The sequence below is a fragment of the Limanda limanda genome, chromosome 11 (assembly GCF_963576545.1).
Source record: "Limanda limanda chromosome 11, fLimLim1.1, whole genome shotgun sequence".
In the NCBI taxonomy this organism is placed as follows: Eukaryota; Metazoa; Chordata; class Actinopteri; order Pleuronectiformes; family Pleuronectidae; genus Limanda; species Limanda limanda.
In genome coordinates this window covers 4668437-4693699 of record NC_083646.1, presented here as the reverse complement: position 1 = coordinate 4693699, position 25263 = coordinate 4668437, and the positions used below count along the sequence as shown (strand labels likewise).

Here is a 25263-nt window from a genome sequence, read left to right as displayed (position 1 = left end):
ACACCACCTCGACAGCCAGCGGTTAAAAGACAACATGCGACTAAACATGTCATCACCTGTAGTGTTAGGGAGAGGGCCAGAGAAAATTACTGTGTCCGACATCGTTTTAGCAAAAGCACACACAGACTCAACATTAACTTTAGTGACCTCCGACATACAAAGCCGGGAGTCGTTGCTGCCGACGTGAATTACGATTTTACTGTATTTACGTTCAGTTTTAGCCAGCAGCTTCAATTTGGATTGGATGTCGCCGGCTCTGGCCCCCGGGATACAATTGACTATGGCCGCTGGTGTCGCTAATCTCACGTTTCTGAGAACCGAGTCGCCAATAACCAGAGTTTGATTCTCAGCGGGTGCGTCGCTGAGTGGAGAAAATCTATTTGAGACGTGAGCTGGTAGCTCTTTAATCGTGGGCTTTCTATGGGTGGTACTATGCCCCCTCCGGACCGTCACCCAGCCACCCTGGGCTCCCGGCTGCCCGGGGCAAGTCGAGGGACTGCTAGCTGAAGCTAAGCTAGGTGGCTTCGCTGCGGCTAGCACGGGCCGGCTAACTATAGCTAACGGGGGTTCTAAGCTGAGGAGCCGAGCTTCTAAGTTGCTAAGCCTCGCCTCCATGTCTACCAACATACTGCATTTATTACATTTACCACTACTGTTAATGGAGGCGGAGGAGTAAGTAAACATGAGACACTCGGAGCAGGAGAGAGCGGTGGAGCGAGAGGGAGAGAGAGAACACATCGCTGCTAAAACTATGAGTGTGAGATTTAAACAGAACACAGAATCACAAAGCACCAGAGAGGAGGGGCTGGTATGTGAGGGTCCTTAACTATATACCGGTGATTTTAGCCGTAGTAGAACAGAAAGACAGTTGTGTTTAGCGGAGGAACTAATTCAGATAGCGACTACACCACCTGTGTCCCGTGGCAAAAACAGGAAGTGACGAAATGACGCAGCACGCTTACCGTAAACACTGGAGAACAGGGGGGCCGACATGAGTAAAATATTGAAGGCCAGCCAGTCATAAATTACACCAGGGGCGCACAGATGAAGCCAATAGCTAGTGCAACAACACTGCAAATATTTTACTCGTTGCATAGCACACCCATTAAGGAAGAAAAATATGGCAACTTGTCAACAAGTGAGGAATACTGGTGAAAATCCAAGTGTTGTATTGTCAACTTTAGCGAATGGATTGTATGTAATTTTGTAAGTTAGCTAACGCTAGCTAGCCAGTGACGTGTGACGCTCCTTGTTATTGCCATTCAGTCGAAACATCAGGCTATCTTTAGCAAAACATAGTGCAAGTTCAGCTGTACCGCAATTTGCGTCATTTTCATTGTGTCATGAAATTGAAATTTGAGAAATTATAACAAGGTTGGTTTTGGTGTATTAATTAGACATGATTCAACTAATCAAGAGCTATGCATCTTGGAATGAAAAGAGTTTGTCAGGCTGTCCTTAATAACTACATAATAGCTACATTTAACAAATAATGATAATACATACTTTTGTTATATCATTTTAGATTCACTTTTAAAATATCTGGCACCACCTGCTGCATCAATTGACGAGGAACAGCCAAGCACCTCAGCTGTGCCAGCATCCTCAGGTGAGTGCGATGTTTCAACAGATTTTCCTGATGATAAATAATTTAATGTAAAAGTGACAATATGTCGTGCCATTTCTAATCCAGCCAATATATTGCTCTTGTGTGTTCTCTCTATATGTATAAGCCCAGAACCACTGCAAGGAACTTCAGACACGCGTGTTGTATCTCTTTCTGATTGCACCACTGATTCAACAGATTCCACACATACACTCTTCTTAGGTGTGTGCCTCATGAATGTAAAGATTGTTAGCATATACTTCATTGTCCTTATGTTAAATTTATCTCAGTTGGCTCAAGGATGTTCTCTTTAAAACAATATGAGGATACGCTTTACATGAATTAATCTACATGAACCATTCATAATGCAGTCATACAGTAACATTACATTGTAATTACATATCTCATTTGGAAACATTTATTAAATACTGTAATATGTATGTGTATATACTGTATATACATATATATGGAGCCAACCATGTGCTCCATACTGTACCAGCGTAATTTACAGCTGTTTTAAAACTACAACAATTATGTGAGATGAGAAATAGTGCTTTTCGCGTGCCCTCCAGATGCAGCAAGCAAACAGACGCTCCACTATCAACCGATCCGGCTGACTGGCCTGCACATCTCACAAACACAATAAGGACAGAATTTGTTCGGAGAGGACCAAATCAGGTACACCTGATTTCATTTTTCCATGGAGAGATGATGGGAGAAGTTGCCACCACCAGTACTTCAGCAGGACCTTAATAAATGGAGAAAGGATAAAAAAAAGTTGGTTGACATATTCAAAAAAGAAAACAGTCTTTTTTGTTTTTGTTTTCAACTTTTCTCCCCAAAACAATTTTTTTTAACACATGGAGGACTGTCTGATTGGAAAAATGCAAGTGCTGCTCTAAACAGCCACGAAAACAGTCCGGAACACCTGAACAATTTGGCGTCATGGAAAGAATTGGCAGTTCGAATAAAACAAGGTACAACCACGGACAAACAAGAGCAGGCCCTCTTAGAGGCAGAGCAGAGTCGGTGGAGAGCAGTGCTGACACGACTGGTTGCTATTGTACAGTTGCTGGCTGTGCAAAATATGGCATTTAGAGGAAACACAGAAATACTCCACTCTCCTTCAAATGGAAACATTTCGAAAGAGGTTGAGCTTATGGCACAGTTTGGCTCAGTGATGAAAGACCACATCCACAAGATTAAATGTGAACCATCACACCACAGGTACTTGGGCAAAACCATCCAGAATGAGTTGATTGAATGCATCAGTGGAAAGATTCTCTCAACAATGGTGCAAGAAATAAAGAAATGCAAATACTTTTCTCGCGCAATTCTCCAGCGCGCAGGCGCCTGGCTGTTCTCACGGGAAGCGCATTTCTCAGCGCCGGTCAGCCCGCGATTCTGCTTTCTCCGCTTGTTGTATTTAACCGTGAACGCACCTCGCCTCGCAACCTCAGCCTGAACCATTATTAACCCCGCTGCGTCACTTCCTTCTATCACTGTTTAATCTATTTTCATCGGACCATTGTTCAAAACCGGCAAATCTGACGTGAAAAGATTTTTATTATAGACGGAAGTTTCAAAACGGTAACTTAACACAAACTAGGGTTATGGCGAAGTGCTCTATTCTAACTAGTCCTGTTTGATTGCTGTGGTAACAGTGATTTCAGGTGGTAGAGAAGTCGTTATGCGCAGATTGCTAGTAGGATCTCGACTTTAGTCTTCTTTCACTTTAAGCGCATGCTCCATGACGTCTTTACAGCGATTTCAACCACTCCGCCCCAGCGTTTCCGTGTTTTCCTGAAAGGGCTTCGTGTAGACGAGATAAACATAAGTACCGGATCCAAAAATGTTTCCGGATTCCGGCAATCCAGGTTACTTATGGAAGTCAGTAAATACATACATTACATACATACATATATACATGCATGCATAAATAAATAGATAGCCAGATAGATAGATAGATAAATTACAGTTCATATAGAATGAATAGGGGATTATTTCAGTTTTCTTTTTGGTTTTAGGCAGTGGTGGGAAGTGTACTTAAGTAGATTTTTCACATATCTGTACTTTATTTGAGTATTTATTTTCCTGACGACGTTTAACTTTTACTCGCTACATTTCAGCACAAATAGCTGTACTTTCTACTTCTTACATTCTCAAAACTGGCTCGTTACTTGAGCAGCGGAGGTTGGCGGAACGTGCACCTTTACGCAAAATTGTAAGGATTATTATTCAGGCAAATTAATTGGCTTTTTGAGGGCTTTTATAAGGTGACTTTACATAATTTTTTGAAGGTATTCCTTTTTCGATTCACATTCGTTTTCCCTTTCCTGCTTCGTGTCAACATCTGCACATAAATACATAGCTCGAAGCAGCAAGTGGTTAACTTTTCTTAAAGACAATATTGGAAAAAGTTGGTTTAAACAAAAACTGTTGGCAAATAGACTATCATTGGTTGGCCGTGTCTACTTAGTCTTACACGTCCACGTAAACAAAACAAACAGATTTAAAACAAGTCGAGATGGAAAAACAAACAACACAACCAATTATATAAGCAAACGCAAAAACAACTTTCAGCCAACACAACCAAAAACAAACACTGTGTCTTGGACTACTACTACTGCATATTCACGCACACAATTCATTTTTTTAATGGACCTCCCAAATGGAACCCTGGGTAATCAGGCCCAGTTTTCCACTCACTATAATGCCAATAGAATTTTTTGCAAAGATATTATATATATATATATTGCCAATTTTAATCCTTAGACGCCCTTTGTGCTGACTCAACACAACTTAGAAGCTGTTGAGTCTTGTGTATGTATTGTACAAACTGGCTAATGTGTACAACTTCAAGCACGGTTGTGTCTTAACTTTGCCGTCCCTACAGGCAAGATACCCTACAGGTGTATTGTCACCCTGCTGGAAACAAATGCAAACACAACCCCAGGCCCATTCAGTTAAGATAGTCTCATGATAAATAAACAGGCTTACATGTAGATGCATGGACAAGCTGGCGGGCAGTTATACAGGCAGGTAAACATCCAGGCAGTTAAAATGCAAAATACAGCTAATAGACACAAAAGGTTCATTTGGTCTATTAGTGTTCTTAGGTAGAATCAAGAGGCACTTGTTTATTCTGTTGTGTTGATTCTTTGTTGTCGCTAGAAGTTCAGATGCACTTGTCCAATACTATTTTAACCTCAGCATCTCGGGTTCAAAATTTGTAAAATTATACATTATATATATAGTGTTGTTATAATTTTTTAGTCAGTTGAAATAAAATTTGGTACTCGTACTTTTACTTTTGATACTTAAGTAAATTTCAACACCAGATGATTTTGATACTTAAGTACATTTAATATGAGCAACTCTAAGACTTTAACTCAAGTCATTTTCTGACGGGTGACTTTTACTTTAACCGGAGTCACTTTCAAGTAAGATATCTGTACTTTTACTCAAGTATGGCTTTCAAGTACTTTATACACCACTGTTTTTAAGAATGTTATGTCGCATACGTAGACAGCAGTCTGAGCATCACAGAATAGCCTGTCAGCGCCGAAATCCAATGTACAGTTCAAAATCATTAAAAGAAACACATTAACATCATGATTCCTTTAAGTTTTTGTGTCCGTGTTTGTCTCCCCCCCCCCCCCCCAAAAGCTGTAAACCTAGGGGAAACACTGAAAGTTATTTCACTCACCAACCCATTTGACTTGACTGCGTTACACTGATTCTTATTCTGCAGAAACAGATTTACTAATATGATGATAGATGAAGCCATAGGTTTTGTTGTTTCAAGGTTACTTACCTCCAGTTCATGGTAAAGTTTGCGACCATCCGGAGCAGCTGCAGCGCTAGCCTGTTAGCACTGGCGGGTAGCATGTCGCGGCTAACCGGTTAGCATCTCGTGGTTAGCCTAGCGCCGTAGCCTAAGCTAACCAGGAAACGTTGCAGTCGCTGAGCTGTGAGTCTTCACTCACGCTCCTCGTCCTTGCCCATTGATTGGTTAGCGAGGAACTAGGAGGCGTAAGCACCGGCAAGATGGCGCCGGGGGAACGCCTCCTACGAGCCTCATTCTCACCCTGTAGAAACCAATGGGTGACGTTATGGACCCTCTGTCTATTTATATATACAGTCTATGGTGCCAAGGAGAAAGGTAAATTCTTAAATCCTGTTCTTAGCCAAGAATGAATCCCAAATAAGAACACTTTCATGAATGCCAGAATTGCCCCGGGCACTTTAGTGGAGTAAAGAAGAAAAGATGTACCATTGTCATTGAAAGCCTTCCTACACCCTGTCGCATAGTTCTTTAAGGATTTTACAGAGGCGGGTATATCAAAAATGATATGTTAATTTATTCTTCATTATACAAAAAAGACATGATCATCAATCAAGCAATCAATCAATCAATCAAGTTTTATTTGTATAGCCCACATTCACAAATAACAATTCGTCTCATGGGGCTTTAACATTGTGTGACATCCTCTGTCCTTAACCCTCAACAAGAGTAAGGAAAAACTACTAAAAACCCTTTTCACAGGAAAAAATATGTAGAAACCTCAGAGAGAGCCACATGTGAGGGATCCCTCTCTCAGGACGGACAGAAGTGCAATAGATGTCAGGTGTAAGAAAACATCATCAGGATTTTTAGCAGCATCCATGAGGCTAAACATTTTTCAATACTATGTGTCAGGCAGTCCCGCTGCAATCACAGTCTCTGGCCAGCAGCCAGCAAGACCACGATCCAGCATCAGGATGAGATCCACTGTAATCCACAGTCATTGGCCGCCAGTTAGAATCCATTATCAGCTGCCGCTGATCCTCCATTACAACGACGATCAGCTGGCATGATACAGAATCCACCGAACTGGATCCCCCATTGCGACCTCCGACACGCGATCCACAATCATAATCCATGGTGCGGCCACAGCTGTGGCCCTGCATCCGCGGGCGCTAAGGCACAGAAACTCCGGGAAAAGGGGTCAAGTTAGTAACATGTACTGATCAGATAAGAATTATCTTGATGTGATAAATATGGAGAAAAAGGAAGGAGAAGCAGGAAAGAGAAGCTCCGTGTGTCTTGTGTCATAAATTCCCTGTGCGTCTTAGCATCATCAGGGGTTTTTGCCATTTAATCAAATTTGGAACATCGCACTAATTAGCTCTAACTATAAGCTATATAAAACAGGAAGGTTTTGAGTCTACTTTTAAACGAACAGAGCGTGTCTGCTTCCCAAACTGAAAGTGAGAGATTATTCCACAGCAGTGGGGCTTGATGGCTAAAAGCTCTGGCTCCTACTCTACTTTTAGAGACTTTAGGGACAACAAGTAAACCTGAGTTCTGGGATCGGAGTGCTCTAGTAGGTTGATATGGTACTAACATCTCTTTAAGGTAAAGAGGTGCCATATCATTACGGGCCTTGAAGGTGAGGAGGAGAATTTTAAATTCGATTCTAGATTTAACAGGAAGCCAGTGTAGCGATGCTAATACTGGAGAAATGTGCTCTCTTTTCTTAGTTCTCGTCAGGACACGTGCTGCGGCATTTTGGACCAGCTGCAGAGTCTTTAACGACTTGCTGCTGGAGCCTGATAATAATGAATTACAATAGTCCAGTCTCGATGTAACAAAGGCGTGGACTAGTTTTTCTGCATCTTTTTGCGAAAGGACATGTCTGATTTTTGAGATATTACGCAAGTGGAAAAACGCAGTCCTAGAAATTACTTTTAAGTGACTATTAAAGGACAAATCAGGATTGAAGATCACTCCCAAGTTCCTGACTGTGTCATTGGAAGCAAGGGCAATGTCATCTAGCGCAGCTATATCATTAGATAATGTATCTCTAAGGTGTTTAGGGCCGAGTATTATAACCTCTGTTTTATCTGAGTTTAATAAGAGAAAATTGCGGATCATCCAGGTTTTTATGTCCTTGAGACATGCTCGAAGTTTAGTTAATTGATTACTTTGATCAGGTTTTATTGACAAATATAACTGGGTGTCATCCGCATAACAGTGAAAATTTACCGAGTGTGTCCTGATAATGTTTCCTAGTGGAAGCATATATAATGAGAATAAAATTGGGCCGAGCACAGACCCCTGTGGGACACCATGGTTAACTTTGGTGCGCACCGATGACTCATCATTGATTTGAACGAATTGGGAGCGATCAGCAAAATAAGATTTAAACCAGTTTAAGGCCGTTCCTTTAATGTTAATTAACTGTTTTAGTCTCTCTAATAAAATTTGATGGTCAATTGTGTCGAATGCTGCACTGAGATCTAACAGAACGAGGACAGACACAAGTCCCTGATCTGAAGCTATTAGAAGGTCATTAGTGACTTTTGCCAGGGCTGTCTCTGTGCTATGATTGGTTCTAAACCCAGACTGAAAGTCTTCATATATATTATTTTCCTGGAGAAACTCACACAGCTGATTGGCTACAACTTTTTCTAAGATTTTAGATAGGAAGGGGAGATTAGATATTGCCCTGTAATTTGCTAAAACCTCTGGGTCTAGGGTGGGTTTTTTGAGTAGGGGTTTGATTACAGCTATTTTAAAAGACTGTGGTACATAACCTGATGATAATGACAGATTGATTGTGTTAAGTAACGAATTATCTATTAGGGGCAGAATTTCTTTAAGTAATTTAGTTGGAATCGGATCTAAAATACAGGTTGTTGGTTTAGAACCTGAGACTATTTTGGTAAACTGATCACGGGTGATCAGAGAGAAGCTGTCTAAATAATGGGAAGGATTCAGCCGTTTCTGAGATCTCTATTGTTGGGAGGGTATTAGTGCCAATTGAGGGCAGGAGATGATTGATTTTATTTCTAATAGTTAGAATTTTATCATTAAAAAAGGTCATAAAGATATTGCTATTTAGGGATCGAGGAATACTGGGTTCGGTGGAGGTGTGACTCTCTGTCAGCCTGGCTACAGTGCTGAAGAGAAACCTGGGGTTGTTTTTATTCTCTTCTATTAGTTTTGAATAATAGGCAGCTCTTGCTTTGTGGAGAGCCTTTTTATATTCTGTAACACTACTCTTCCAGTCTAGGAGATTTCAACACTGTTGCTGGAGCGCCACTTCCTTTCTAGTTTTCTTGATATTTGTTTCAACTCATGTGTCTTGGAATTATACCACGGAGCTAATTTACTATGTTTTACACATTTCTTTTTTAGAGGCGCTATTGAGTCTAATGTTAATCGTAATGAGTCTGCAGAGCTTTCTACGAGGTGGTCAATCTCAATAGAGCTCGGGTTTTTAAAGAATTTGTTGTTTATGTCGACGGATAATACGGGTTTAAATGTAATCGGAATTATTTCCTTAAATTTAGCTACAGCACTATCAGGTAGACATCTAGAAAATGAGTTTTTTATTAGGGGCATATATTCAGATAGTGAAAAATCGAAGGTTATTAAATTATGGTCTGATAGTACTGGATTGCGCGGAAGTACTGTTAAATGTTCAATTTTGACACCGTATGATAACACAAGGTCAAGTGTGTGGTTACAACAATGAGTAGGTTGATGCACACACTGACTAAAACCAATTGAGTCTAGTATTGAAATAAATGCTACGCTCAGGCTATCTTTATTATTGTCAACATGAATATTAAAGTCACCAACAATAATAATTTTATCTGTCTTTAGGACTAGGTTTGATAAAAACTCAGGGAATTCTGTTAGAAATTCAGTATAAGCCCCAGGAGCACGATAAACTACAGAAAATACGATTGGCTGTTGGTGTTTCCTGGATTGACGTGGAAGATTAAGAACAAGACATTCAAATGAGTTGTAGCTAAATTTAGGTTTAGGATTAATTGATAGACTGGAGTTAAAAATAGCAGCAACTCCACTTCCTCGCCCGAGTTCCCTGGGAACGTGTGAATTTATATGACTGGGGGGAGTAGATTCATTTAAACTGACATATTCATCAGGATGCAGCCACGTCTCAGTAAGGGACAATAAATCTATATTGTAGTCTGAGACTAGTTCATTAACTAAAATAGCCTTTGAGGACAGTGATCTAATGTTTAAAAGACCACATTTGAAAGTCTTAGTTTCCTGTGTTGTTCCAGAGGTTGTGTTAATTTGTATAAGATTATTGTGAGTTCTCGCTCTGTTATTGTTTAATTTAAATAATTGAATCGGACGGTAGACAGAGACAGTCTCTATGCGGTTGGGTGACTGATCCAGAGGGAGCGCAGAGAAGTGTTTAGCACTGCAGCTCTGCTTCCTGGTCCCAACTCTGGGTTGTCATGTGATAGACTTAGTAATATTCTTAGATAAGAGAGCTGCTCCATCCCAAGTGGGATGAACGCCATCTCTCCTAACAAGACCAGGTTTCCTCCAAAAAGTTTGCCAATTATCTATAAAGCCCACACCGTTTACAGGACACCACCTCGACAGCCAGCGGTTAAAAGACAACATGCGACTAAACATGTCATCTACTGTAGTGTTAGGGAGAGGGCCAGAGAAAATTACTGTGTCCGACATCGTTTTAGCAAAAGCACACACAGACTCAACATTAACTTTAGTGACCTCCGACATACGAAGCCGGGAGTCGTTGCTGCCGACGTGAATTACGATTTTACTGTATTTACGTTCAGTTTTAGCCAGCAGCTTCAATTTGGATTGGATGTCGCCGGCTCTGGCCCCCGGGATACAATTGACTATGGCCGCTGGTGTCGCTAATCTCACGTTTCTGAGAACCGAGTCGCCAATAACCAGAGTTTGATTCTCAGCGGGTGCGTCGCTGAGTGGAGAAAATCTATTTGAGACGTGAGCTGGTGGCTCTTTAATCGTGGGCTTTCTATGGGTGGTACTATGCCCCCTCCGGACCGTCACCCAGCCACCCTGGGCTCCCGGCTGCCCGGGGCAAGTCGAGGGACTGCTAGCTGAAGCTAAGCTAGGTGGCTTCGCTGCGGCTAGCACGGGCCGGCTAACTATAGCTAACGGGGGTTCTAAGCTGAGGAGCCGAGCTTCTAAGTTGCTAAGCCTCGCCTCCATGTCTACCAACATACTGCATTTATTACATTTACCACTACTGTTAATGGAGGCGGAGGAGTAAGTAAACATGAGACACTCGGAGCAGGAGAGAGCGGTGGAGCGAGAGGGAGAGAGAGAACACATCGCTGCTAAAACTATGAGTGTGAGATTTAAACAGAACACAGAATCACAAAGCACCAGAGAGGAGGGGCTGGTATGTGAGGGTCCTTAACTATATACCGGTGATTTTAGCCGTAGTAGAACAGAAAGACAGTTGTGTTTAGCGGAGGAGCTAATTCAGATAGCGATTTTGTAAGTTAGCTAACGCTAGCTAGCCAGTGACGTGTGACGCTCCTTGTTATTGCCATTCAGTCGAAACATCAGGCTATCTTTAGCAAAACATTGCAATTTGCGTCATTTTCATTGTGTCATGAAATTGAAATTTGAGAAATTATAACAAGGTTGGTTTTGGTGTATTAATTAGACATGATTCAACTAATCAAGAGCTATGCATCTTGGAATGAAAAGAGTTTGTCAGGCTGTCCTTAATAACTACATAATAGCTACATTTAACAAATAATGATAATACATACTTTTGTTATATCATTTTAGATCCACTTTTAAAATATCTGGCACCACCTGCTGCATCAATTGACGAGGAACAGCCAAGCACCTCAGCTGTGCCAGCATCCTCAGGTGAGTGCGATGTTTCAACAGATTTTCCTGATGATAAATAATTTAATATAAAAGTGACAATATGTCGTGCCATTTCTAATCCAGCCAATATATTGCTCTTGTGTGTTCTCTCTATATGTATAAGCCCAGAACCACTGCAAGGAACTTCAGACACGCGTGTTGTATCTCTTTCTGATTGCACCACTGATTCCACAGATTCCACACATACACTCTTCTTAGGTGTGTGCCTCATGAATGTAAAGATTGTTAGCATATACTTCATTGTCCTTATGTTAAATTTATCTCAGTTGGCTCAAGGATGTTCTCTTTAAAACAATATGAGGATACGCTTTACATGAATTAATCTACATGAACCATTCATAATGCAGTCATACAGTAACATTACATTGTAATTACATATCTCATTTGGAAACATTTATTAAATACTGTAATATGTATGTGTATATACTGTATATACATATATATGGAGCCAACCATGTGCTCCATACTGTACCAGCGTAATTTACAGCTGTTTTAAAACTACAACAATTATGTGAGATGAGAAATAGTGCTTTTCGCGTGCCCTCCAGATGCAGCAAGCAAACAGACGCTCCACTATCAACCGATCCGGCTGACTGGCCTGCACATCTCACAAACACAATAAGGACAGAATTTGTTCGGAGAGGACCAAATCAGGTACACCTGATTTCATTTTTCCATGGAGAGATGATGGGAGAAGTTGCCACCACCAGTACTTCAGCAGGACCTTAATAAATGGAGAAAGGATAAAAAAAAGTTGGTTGACATATTCAAAAAAGAAAACAGTCTTTTTTGTTTTTGTTTTCAACTTTTCTCCCCAAACAATTTTTTTTAACACATGGAGGACTGTCTGATTGGAAAAATGCAAGTGCTGCTCTAAACAGCCACGAAAACAGTCCGGAACACCTGAACAATTTGGCGTCATGGAAAGAATTGGCAGTTCGAATAAAACAAGGTACAACCACGGACAAACAAGAGCAGGCCCTCTTAGAGGCAGAGCAGAGTCGGTGGAGAGCAGTGCTGACACGACTGGTTGCTATTGTACAGTTGCTGGCTGTGCAAAATATGGCATTTAGAGGAAACACAGAAATACTCCACTCTCCTTCAAATGGAAACATTTCGAAAGAGGTTGAGCTTATGGCACAGTTTGGCTCAGTGATGAAAGACCACATCCACAAGATTAAATGTGAACCATCACACCACAGGTACTTGGGCAAAACCATCCAGAATGAGTTGATTGAATGCATCAGTGGAAAGATTCTCTCAACAATGGTGCAAGAAATAAAGAAATGCAAATACTTTTCTCGCGCAATTCTCCAGTGCGCAGGCGCCTGGCTGTTCTCACGGGAAGCGCATTTCTCAGCGCATTTCTCAGCGCCGGTCAGCCCGCGATTCTGCTTTCTCCGCTTGTTGTATTTAACCGTGAACGCACCTCGCCTCGCAACCTCAGCCTGAACCATTATTAACCCCGCTGCGTCACTTCCTTCTATCACTGTTTAATCTATTTTCATCGGACCATTGTTCAAAACCGGCAAATCTGACGTGAAAAGATTTTTATTATAGACGGAAGTTTCAAAACGGTAACTTAACACAAACTAGGGTTATGGCGAAGTGCTCTATTCTAACTAGTCCTGTTTGATTGCTGTGGTAACAGTGATTTCAGGTGGTAGAGAAGTCGTTATGCGCAGATTGCTAGTAGGATCTCGACTTTAGTCTTCTTTCACTTTAAGCGCATGCTCCATGACGTCTTTACAGCGATTTCAACCACTCCGCCCCAGCGTTTCCGTGTTTTCCTGAAAGGGCTTCGTGTAGACGAGATAAACATAAGTACCGGATCCAAAAATGTTTCCGGATTCCGGCAATCCAGGTTACTTATGGAAGTCAGTAAATACATACATTACATACATACATATATACATGCATGCATAAATAAATAGATAGCCAGATAGATAGATAGATAAATTACAGTTCATATAGAATGAATAGGGGATTATTTCAGTTTTCTTTTTGGTTTTAGGCAGTGGTGGGAAGTGTACTTAAGTAGATTTTTCACATATCTGTACTTTATTTGAGTATTTATTTTCCTGACGACGTTTAACTTTTACTCGCTACATTTGAGCACAAATAGCTGTACTTTCTACTTCTTACATTCTCAAAACTGGCTCGTTACTTGAGCAGCGGAGGTTGGCAGAACGTGCACCTATACGCACGGCGCACCTCTCTCTCGCCTTCTCGCTCCTGCAGGAGCTCGGTTCAGTCTTTATTATTAGGGCCCAGGCACTGACAGACATTAGGCCCTATTGAAATTGTAAGGATTATTATTCAGGCAAATTAATTGGCTTTTTGAGGGCTTTTATAAGGTGACTTTACATAATTTTTTGAAGGTATTCCTTTTTCGATTCACATTCGTTTTCCCTTTCCTGCTTCGTGTCAACATCTGCACATAAATACATAGCTCGAAGCAGCAAGTGGTTAACTTTTCTTAAAGACAATATTGGAAAAAGTTGGTTTAAACAAAAACTGTTGGCAAATAGACTATCATTGGTTGGCCGTGTCTACTTAGTCTTACACGTCTACGTAAACAAAACAAACAGATTTAAAACAAGTCGAGATGGAAAAACAAACAACACAACCAATTATATGAGCAAACGCAAAAACAACTTTCAGCCAACACAACCAAAAACAAACACTGTGTCATGGACTACTACTACTGCATATTCACGCACACAATTCATTTTTTTAATGGACCTCCCAAATGGAACCCTGGGTAATCAGGCCCAGTTTTCCACTCACTATAATGCCAATATAATTTTTGCAAAGATATTATATATCTATATATTGCCAATTTCAATCCTTAGACGCCCTTTGTGCTGACTCAACACAACTTAGAAGCTGTTGAGTCTTGTATATGTATTGTACACACTGGCTAATGTTTACAACTTCAAGCAGGGTTGTGTCTTCACTTTCCCGTCCCTACAGGCAAGATACCCTAGAGGTGTATTGTCACCCTGCTGGAAACAAATGCAAACACAACCCCAGGCCCATTCAGTTAAGATAGTCTCATGATAAATAAACAGGCTTACATGTAGATGCATGGACAAGCTGGCGGGCAGGTATACAGGCAGGTAAACATCCAGGCAGTTAAAATGCAAAATACAGCTAATAGACACAAAAGGTTCATTTGGTCTATTAGTGTTCTTAGGTAGAATCAAGAGGCACTTGTTTATTCTGTTGTGTTGATTCTTTGTTGTTGCTAGAAGTTCAGATGCACTTGTCCAATACTATTTTAACCTCAGCATCTCGGGTTCAAAATTTGTAAAATTATACATTATATATATAGTGTTGTTATAATTTTTTAGTCAGTTGAAATAAAATTTGGTACTTGTACTTTTACTTTTGATACTTAAGTACATTTCAACACCAGATGATTTTGATACTTAAGTACATTTAATATGAGCAACTCTAAGACTTTAACTCAAGTCATTTTCTGACGGGTGACTTTTACTTTAACCGGAGTCACTTTCAAGTAAGATATCTGTACTTTTACTCAAGTATGGCTTTCAAGTACTTTATACACCACTGTTTTTAAGAATGTTATGTCGCATACGTAGACAGCATAAACAGGCAGTTGTGAGAGGAAACCAGACCCGGCCATTTATAGTCTCCCTGCCAGTCCTACAGAAGGGACAAACTGGACAAACACATGACGTCTGAGCATCACAGAATAGCCTGTCAGCGCCGAAATCCAATGTACAGTTCAAAATCATTAAAAGAAACACATTAACATCATGATTCCTTTAAGTTTTTGTGTCCGTGTTTGTCTCTCCCCCCCCCCCCCCAAAAGCTGTAAACCTAGGGGAAACACTGAAAGTTATTTCATTCACCAACCCATTTGACTTGACTGCGTTACACTGATTCTTATTCTGCAGAAACAGATTTACTAATATGATGATAGATGAAGCCATAGGTTTTGTTGTTTCAAGGTTACTTACCTCCAGTTCATGGTAAAGTTTGCGACCATCCGGAGCAGCTGCAGCGCTAGCCTGTTAGCACTGGCGGCTAGCATGTCGCGGCTAACCGGTTAGCATCTCGTGGTTAGCCTAGCGCCGTAGCCTAAGCTAACCAGGAAACGTTGCAGTCGCTGAGCTGTGAGTCTTCACTCACGCTCCTCGTCCTTGCCCATTGATTGGTTAGCGAGGAACTAGGAGGCGTAAGCACCGGCAAGATGGCGCCGGGGGAACGCCTCCTACGAGCCTCATTCTCACCCTGTAGAAACCAATGGGTGACGTTATGGACCCTCTGTCTATTTATATATACAGTCTATGGTGCCAAGGAGAAAGGTAAATTCTTAAATCCTGTTCTTAGCCAAGAATGAATCCCAAATAAGAACACTTTCATGAATGCCAGAATTGCCCCGGGCACTTTAGTGGAGTAAAGAAGAAAAGATGAACCATTGTCATTGAAAGCCTTCCTACTCCCTGTCGCATAGTTCTTTAAGGATTTTACAGAGGCGGGTATATCAAAAATGATATGTTAATTTATTCTTCATTATACAAAAAAGACATGAGTAAAATATTGAAGGCCAGCCAGTCATAAATTACACCAGGGGCGCACAGATAAAGCCAATAGCTAGTGCAACAACACTGCAAATATTTTACTCGTTAAGGAAGAAAAATACGGCAACTTGTCAACAAGTGAGGAATACTGGTGAAAATCCAAGTGTTGTATTGTCAACTTTAGCGAATGGATTGTATGTAATTTTTCTAAGTTAGCTAACGCTAGCTAGCCAGTGACGTGTGACGCTCCTTGTTATTGCCATTCAGTCGAAACATCAGGCTATCTTTAGCAAAACATAGTGCAAGTTCAGCTGTACCGCAATTTGCGTCATTTTCATTGTGTCATGAAATTGAAATTTGAGAAATTATAACAAGGTTGGTTTTGGTGTATTAATTAGACATGATTCAACTAATCAAGAGCTATGCATCTTGGAATGAAAAGAGTTTGTCAGGCTGTCCAAATTCACCCAAATGCTTAATAACTACATAATAGCTACATTTAACAAATAATGATAATACATACTTTTGTTATATCATTTTAGATTCACTTTTAAAATATCTGGCACCACCTGCTGCATCAATTGACGAGGAACAGCCAAGCACCTCAGCTGTGCCAGCATCCTCAGGTGAGTGCGATGTTTCAACAGATTTTCCTGATGATAAATAATTTAATATAAAAGGGACATATGTCGTGCCATTTCTAATCCAGCCAATATATTGCTCTTGTGTGTTCTCTCTATATGTATATGTCCAGAACCACTGCAAGGAACTTCAGACACGCGTGTTGTATCTCTTTCTGATTGAACCACTGATTCCACACATACACTCTTCTTAGGTGTGTGCCTCATGAATGTAAAGATTGTTAGCATATACTTCATTGTCCTTATGTTAAATTTATTTCAGTTGGCTCAAGGATGTTCTCTTTAAAACAATATGAGGATACGCTTTACATGAATTAATCTACATGAACCATTCATAATGCAGTCATACAGTAACATTACATTGTAATTACATATCTCATTTGGAAACATTTATTAAATACTGTAATATGTATGTGTATATACTGTATATACATATATATGGAGCCAACCATGTGCTCCATACTGTACCAGCGTAATTTACAGCTGTTTTAAAACTACAACAATTATGTGAGATGAGAAATAGTGCTTTTCGCGTGCCCTCCAGATGCAGCAAGCAAACAGACGCTCCACTATCAACCGATCCGGCTGACTGGCCTGCACATCTCACAAACACAATAAGGACAGAATTTGTTCGGAGAGGACCAAATCAGGTACACCTGATTTCATTTTTCCATGGAGAGATGATGGGAGAAGTTGCCACCACCAGTACTTCAGCAGGACCTTAATAAATGGAGAAAGGATAAAAAAAAAAATTGGTTGACATATTCAAAAAGAAAACAGTCTTTTTTGTTTTTGTTTTCAACTTTTCTCCCCAAAACAATTTTTTTTAACAAATGGAGAACTGTCTGATTGGAAAAATGCAAGTGCTGCTCTAAACAGCCACGAAAACAGTCCGGAACGCCTGAACAATTTGGCGTCATGGAAAGAATTGGCAGTTCGAATAAAACAAGGTACAACCATGGACAAACAAGAGCAGGCCCTCTTAGAGGCAGAGCAGAGTCGGAGGAGAGCAGTGCTGACAGGACTGGTTGCTATTGTACAGTCGCTGGCTGTGAAAATATGGCATTTAGAGGAAACACAGAAATACTCCACTCTCCTTCAAATGGAAACATTTTGAAAGAAGTTGAGCTTATGGCACAGTTTGACCCAGTGATGAAAGACCACATCCACAAGATTAAATGTGAACCATCACACCACAGGTACTTGGGCAAAACCATCCAGAATGAGTTGATTGAATGCATCAGTGGAAAGATTCTCTCAACAATGTTGCAAGAAATAAAGAAATTCAAATACTTTCTCCTCATTTTAGATTGCACCCCGGATGTTAGCCACATTGAACAGCTGTCAGTAGTGATATGAATTTTGACATTGGAAGAAGAGCCCCAGGTTAAAGAGCACTTCATGGAATTCCTAGTAGCAGAGGAGTCCACTGGTGAAAGTTTGTCTGCCCTGATTTTGAAGAGGGTGGAGGAGTTGGAGATTGCCTTTGATGACTGCAGAGGACAGTCGTATGACAACGGGGCAAATATGAGAGGAAAGAACAAGTGAGTACAGGCCAGGCTACTGCAACTGAACCCAAGAGGTTTGTTTGTGCCGTGTGGGGCACATATACTCAATTTGGTCAATTCTGATGCTGCCAAACGCTCCAAAGATGCCATATTATTTGTTAGTATTGTGCAGAAGCTATACTGCTTGTTTTCTGCCTCTACACAGAGATGGGCCATCCTCAAGAAAAATGTCAACCTTTCGCTCAAAATGTGGTCAGAAACCAGATGGGAGAGCAGAGTGAAAGCTGTGGGACCTCTGCGATATGAAGCCACTGCTGTAAGAGAGGCACTGCTTGAGGTTAGAATCCAGGCCAAAGACCCAATCATCAGGATTGAAGCCCAGTCTCTGGCAGAAGAAGTGGGGTCATTCTGCTTTTCACTGTGCACAGTGGTCTGGTATGATGTGTTGATTCAAATTCAGCAGGTGAGCAATGCTGTCCCAAACAATGCAAGTGGATGTAGCAGTAAGTACTGAAAAAGACTGAAAAAGCTCTTGAGTCCTACAGAGCCACAGGCTTTGTGGCTTCACAAACATCAGCCAAGGCCATATGTGAAGACATGAATGTGGACGCTGTCCTTGTGTAAAGAGGCTAAAGTCCACAAAGAGACACTTCTCAGTGAACTTGACTAAATACACTAGGGCCAGCCCTGTTTGTAAACACGGCGTAATACGAGTTGTCTGTTCCGCGATCAACACGTAAACTATAAAGAGCGCTTTGAGGCCGAACCCCCTCCAGAACTCGTTAGCTGGCTTTTCCCGGTGAAACCTTCCACTCACTGCTGTCGACATGGAGAGTCTGCTCCGTGCCTTGGCCGTGCTGGCCGTGTTGTTCGTGGGGTTGTTCCAGCACGGAGCTGTTGTGGACGGCCGGCCGTCCACATCTGTGCTGACTGTGCCAAACGGAGCGCCGTGGGGAACATGGAGGGGGCCCGAGATGTGTCCTTACCATTTCTTAGCTGTTGGCTTCAGTACCAGGGTAAAGACACTGATTTCTAACATTTTTCACAGTTATTTTTTATTTAACTTCAACCTACCGAGGTAAATAAAATAACTTTCCATTGCTTAGTCCAATACTAACTTTTGCTTTCCATGTAGTTCACTGGCTGAAAAGCTGAAGGCCTTTATCTCATTGGACATTCTGCTTGTTCATAATTCATGTATTCTACATTTTAAATTCTTCATCACTTATATATATATATATAATTGTTGATTTAGTTATTCAACAAATTTTGACCTCAAATGTAGAACTGAAGATTGTGTTTTTATCATTTTCATGACTTTTGTTTTTCTTAGCCTGAAGGTAAAATAGGAAACTTTTGATTGATCATAAGAATCCTTATTATGTACAGAGAACTATTTACAACAACCAGAGATGCATTTACTTCCTGTTGTACCAGATACTAAGCTGCTCTTCACCTGCTGTGACCTGTGACATCACGTGCGCTTGTTGCTGGTGCAGCAATTAAACAAAAGAAAAACTAGTTTAATCTGATCTGCTTCTGGGAACTGAACTCTGTTTCCTCAGGTGGAGGCCAAACAGGGCAGTGGCGACGACTCGGCCATGAACGGCATCCGCCTCATCTGCGGCAAAGACGAGCAACGGAGCCCCATCACCACTGTGGAGTCTCACACTGGCTAGTAAGTAAATGAAACCAAACATTGGTGCTGATAATAATGATCATAAAAAAGAGAAGTGATTTACAAAGATGTGACAGATTCCGAGAAATGATGATAACCAGTCAGATTATTAGAAAACTCGACATAGAACCAATAAAAATGTGCCTTTTCACACGCAGTAGTTGTGAAATATATAAAAACTCATGTGACCCAGATGTAAATTCACTTGATTTTCAGTTGTTGCATGTAACAAACATTATGTAAACTGCTCTGTCACATTATGGTTTTCTTACTTTAATTTCTTTAAACTACAGCTGTCCCTGTGTGGAGAGCTGGTATTTAGCAGCAGGGAATCTGAATTTATCAGTAGAAACTCTTTATTTCTTTGAGTCACTGAGGTGTTTTTTATCAATGTCTTATCAATGTCTTTCTTCAATTATTCAGCTGGTCAAATCGTCTGTCTCAGTGGAACCAACCTGTCGGTCCTGTGAAGGTTAAATAAGAATAAGATTTTAAAAAATGTGTTTTGGAAGCAGCAGGAAGCTGGAGACAGTTTCCACATCATGGAAATCAAAACATTCTTTCTCCAGGATTTTGAGTTCAGGTTCAGATGTTGAAACGTCTCGACTTTGTGTTTCCAAACCAAACCTTGGCTCTTATTCAGATTTGATTCACTCTGCTGTGTTTCCTGCTCTTGTCTCCAGCTGGGGCGACTGGTCCAACGCTCAGTACTGCCCCAGTGGCGTGCTCACCGCTTTCCAGCTCCGCGTGGAGGGCCGTCAGGGTGGCGGTGACGACTCCGCCGTCAACAACATCAAGTTCCGCTGCAGCAGCGGGCACGTGCTGGAGGGCACCGGCCTGGACTGGGGGGAGTACGGCGAATGGAGCCAGGATTGTGTCAACGGAGGAATCTGTGGCATCATGACCAAGATAGAGGAAGAACAGGGGGAAGGGGACGACTCCGCCCTCAACGACGTACTCTTCCGTTGCTGTGCCAGAGCCTAGCAGGTAATTAAATTAAGGCCCAGAAAGAGCTGAGAGACTCAAAGTAATTACCTCTGCCAATGTTATAAACCTTGTAAATGGAATCGAGATAAAAGCACAATTTGGTTTAACAGTTGAAAGATGTTTGTGACATTATTCAAATGTTGTTAGGTTCATAATCCTGTGACTCTGTTTCTGAATTTTTGCTTTATGTTCGTTTTATCGACAGCAATTTATAGGTTAGCAGCATGGTCCACTCACCTGTGATTGACTGGTGAGCAGCTTGGTCCGCCCCTCCTCCGTCACCCTGAATTAAACAATGATTAATAATAAAGTGCTCATTTGAATCGCTGCTGTTTCTGTGACGTTTTTTCTCAGAATTTCAAGTCTCTAATTAGGTTTTATTTCCTTTTATTAAAAACACAAACACTGAGATCTGAGATTTTAGCCGACAACTAACTGACAGTTATTAATATTTAGCTTTCAAGAGAAAGTTTCAAGTGTCAGCTTCGGCAAATAAGACAAAAAGATGAAGGAGCTATTTTTTACATCATCAGCACGAGAGCGGCGTGTTTTCACTTCCTGTCTGATGAACCAATGAGCTCACGGTAAAGTCAGATTAAGCTGTAGGCGCTGACACGGGCGTTTCCCACAATTCCTGCTGGAACTGAGGTAATTAGAAAATGACGAGAGGGTTATTAATTAATTTACAGTTTAAGGACTGACAAAGTTTGATAAGAAACCGATTGGCATAACATAACCAGGAGTCAGGTGGTGCAGGATTTTAAAGGTCATCAATAACATCTTCAAAAATAATAGGCAGCTGGTGCAAAAACACTAAAACTGACTAATTATGATCAATTGCACTGGTGTTCCATTGATTGTGATCTAATTCTAATGGTCCACTAATCATTTCCCCACTAGAGGGCAGTGCTGTAACAAGTTGAGCTGCCCATCATCTCTCTTAAAACCTGTGACTTTTATGACTCCACACATGAAAATATAGATTAATGATTTCATGGAGGCAGTGAACTCTACTTCAATCAGTCTGGAGATGTTGAACCTCTGGTGCAACCACGCTGTCCAGCAGAGAAACGCCCTCTGGGCACAAAGGCCCGAGCTCTGCACCGACTCGATCTGGACACTGTACCACGTCCTGTGACAGCAGAGTTATCGATTGTTGAACAACAGATAATAGACTTCCTTTTGATAGTTAGTATAGAGCTGGAATAATTAGAGGATTAATTGATGTGGATCAGAAGAAACTTAAGAAATGTAGTCACATTTGAAGAAAAAAATGACAATTCCTGTTTTTGTCTTCTCAGACATCGATGTGTTACTTTGCCACAGAAACACTAGAAAGACAGTAGAGTGAATATCTTGATCTTCAGTGTCTCCCTCGGTTGAAAGGGATTTATAAAGGTTATTTTTACCTCTGTGAGTGAATTTCCACATAACTTGGAGTAAGAATGACACATGGGCAAAGAAAGAACCCATAAAAGTTTGGATCTGAACAAAGGTGGATCATTTGTTCTACTTTCTGTAACATTCGCAAGATATTTTTTGAAGACAATTTTTCAATCCTAGGCAATAATGCATGAATATTGATATTAATATTGAGGTTTAAAGCGTCATACAGTTTCATAAAGATGTGGAGACAGCAACTAATCTATCATTTTTTATTTGTACAGCCCATATTCACATATCTCAATTTGTCTAAGAACAAGGTGCAATAAATCATTCCTTTTATTTGGCTCTAGTCTTTACTCAACTAAATGTCAAACATCCTCTGGTTCCAACTTTTCTCCTTTTTCTGTCACTATATAACTTACTTTCATAGTTTTAGTTTGAAGACTTTGCTTCTGGTTTTTTCAGTATTTCCTTGAAATAATATTGACGTAATGTTAATGACTTGATGGATTATTTTGCATTACCTTGCAATATAACAGTGTGAACAACATGACTGTAAACAACCATCAAATTGCATCCCACTCAGTCAGGGGCTCGTGCTGTGATTATCATCTTTGCTCTATAGGTGGCAGCAGTGAGTCGTGATAGAATCTCAGCCACACGTTCCTCTGCAGTGTTTTCGAGGTTGTCATTGAATCACAGGCCTTGATTGGCTTGTGTTGTAAAGGAAGTTCCATCAGAATGTGAAATGTTTGGGAGGAACGAGACACCTGCAACATGGAGCAGAGCCTGATCCTGCTGCTGCTGATCTGTTCTCCTAGAGCCGGTCAAGGTAAGCTTCTAAAGAAACACTTTAATGTCAGGAGGCATTTAGAGTTCTGTATTCAGGTGCACATGAAGAATACGAACATTTCATGGAAAAGTAGGTATTTTGTTCACCTGCTTGTGTTTCGACTGGACCCAGAAACACCACAGTCAAACCTTTAGCAGCAGTTTGGATGGTGTCTGGTGTCTGAGGCCTCAGTTCAGCTCGGGCACAGACACCACATCTGCTCTCTGGACTCTTTCTGAGACAGAGTTGACAGTTGTTTTGTTTAAAGAGTTCAAAAGTCCCCCTATGAAAGGCAAAGAAAGAAATCAATATTAAACAGGCAGGTTTCTTCTTCTTCTTGTATTCAGTCTATTTCAGATTATTTTATTCAAATCAAATAACCACTAATTTCTTATTTGTTTTATGTACTTTACTTTATTACTTTATTTGTGTATTTGCTGTGTGTTCTACTGAAGAAGGTTATTATGGGTCAAACAGTTTCACTTCCTTGGCTTCATTTGCTTCTAGGTCTCTCTCCCTGTGCTTTAATTCAATGGATTAAATAAAGTGACTCTGTCTTCTGCAGGTCATTGAGCTGCTGATGTTTTGCTCTGATCTTCTCCACACTCCCAGCCGCCGGTTGTCAGGGTCCATCACACCGAGCCGGCTGACTACGAGGTGCGGACCGTCCTCCACTGCAGCGTCTTGGGCTTCTACCCTCAGAAAGTAACAAAAACAAGAAAACACAGCTCACTCACTGCCAAACAATCACAGACACACTAACAATAAAACAACTAACAACTACAAAATCATACAAAAACACAGTTTAGAATATAACTATAGCAATTTGCGAAAATACGACAAAATATCACACGCTCACCACCACTCCACCAACAAACTCCCAGCATGCACCTGGAGAGAGAGAGAGAGAGAAAAAACGTTGATCCAGTAGGTGGCGCTATTACTAACACTACATACACACTAATAGGTTTCTTCAGGTCAGGGCTCTGTTCATGTGATAGAATTTTGGGGTCAACTGCTCAGACTTCATTTTCACACTTTAGGTGGCGCTATAACCAAGAGTCAATATTGAAGTTGAGTGCAATTGGACATGTGAGAAAAAATTAATATTTTTTGGCTTCAGTTGGTTTTGAACTCACTGATCCAATCTCATTGTTGTTCTAAATCATTGACAGTTGTTAACTTAAAGAGTTCAAAAGTCCCCCTCTGAAAGGCAAAGAAAAAAATCAATACTAAAGTTCTGCCCTCAACTGGACTTGAATTCCTCACATCCGAGTCACCGTCCCACAGCTCTACCTACTGATCCATCACGTTGTTGTTCTAAATCATTGACAGTTTTATCTGTAAAATGAAAACTTTTTGAGAATCCCAAGACTTCCATGAACAACCAGATATCTTTTTTATTGGTGAGAGTTAAGAAATGTGGCCGTGGCAGTGGTTTAGGACTTATTGTTCATTTTGCTCTTTCCAGGAATTTCGGTCAAAATTAACATGACACCCAATGGAAGTCTGTGCCGGAAATAATTCCTAAATTTTTCGTGGCAGACGGAAGCACCGGTCCAAGAGATTTGAGAGTGGGGTTTTTGTGTTTGCTCATAAATAATCTCATAACAAATAATTTCTTATTTATTCATCACAGCGAGACGGCTGACTACAAGGTGCGGACCGTCCTCCACTGCAGCGTCTTGGGCTTCTACCCTCAGAAAGTGGCCATCCAGCCGAGAAAATACGGCTCACTCACCGCCAAACAATCACAGACACACTAACAATTCTACAAACTTACAACTACACAATTATACAAAAACACAGTTTATATAACTCTAGCAATTTGCGAAAATACGACAAACTCTCACACGCTCACCACCACTCCCCCAACAAACTCCCAGCATGCACCTGGAGAGAGAGAGGGAGAGAGAGAATGTTGATCCAGTAGGTGGCGCTATCACTAACACTGTATTCACACTAATAGGTCTCTTCAGGTCCGGGCTCTGATCATGTAACCGAATTTTGGGGTCGATTGTTCACACTTAATTTTCACACTATCGGTGGCGCTATAACAATGAGTCAATATTAAAGTTGATTGCAATTGGAAATGTAGGAAAAAATAATATTTTTTGGCTTCAGTTGGTTTTGAACTCACTGATCCAATCACATTGCTGTTCTAAATCATTGACAGTTGTTTTTTTAAAGAGTTCAAAAGTCCCCCTCTGAAAGGCAAAGAAAAAAATCAATGTTAAACAGGCAAGTTTCTTCCTCTTCTTGTATTCAGTCTATTTCAGATTATTTTATTCAAATCAAATAACTAATAATTTCTCATACGTTTTTATTTACTTTACTTTATTACTTTATTTGTGTATTTT

At 40.8% G+C, this 25263-nt stretch overlaps 1 protein-coding gene across 5 annotated transcripts in view; it reads left to right on the top strand.

Annotated features, from left to right (window-relative positions):
* Window positions 1–21012, top strand: part of LOC133013584 (vitelline membrane outer layer protein 1 homolog) — a 51677-nt gene extending 30665 nt beyond the window's left edge. Inside the window, exons 8-17 of one of the 5 annotated variants that reach the window (XM_061080569.1) lie at window positions 1526–1609; window positions 2179–2284; window positions 11214–11297; window positions 11867–11972; window positions 16414–16497; window positions 17057–17711; window positions 17822–19036; window positions 19586–19698; window positions 20382–20685; window positions 20891–21012. In XM_061080569.1, coding sequence (XP_060936552.1) covers window positions 18848–19036; window positions 19586–19698; window positions 20382–20682 — 603 coding nt within the window. In that variant the 5' untranslated portion in view covers window positions 1526–1609; window positions 2179–2284; window positions 11214–11297; ... (2 more) ...; window positions 17057–17711; window positions 17822–18847 and the 3' untranslated portion in view covers window positions 20683–20685; window positions 20891–21012. Of the gene's footprint in view, window positions 1–1525; window positions 1610–2178; window positions 2285–11213; window positions 11298–11421; window positions 11517–11866; window positions 11973–16413; window positions 16498–16625; window positions 16707–17056; window positions 17712–17821; window positions 19037–19585; window positions 19699–20381; window positions 20686–20890 lie in introns of those variants that run through there. The other 4 variants (XR_009681424.1, XR_009681423.1, XR_009681425.1 and 1 more) reach the window with 4 other exon arrangements.
* The last annotated feature ends 4251 nt before the right edge of the window (window positions 21013–25263 follow it).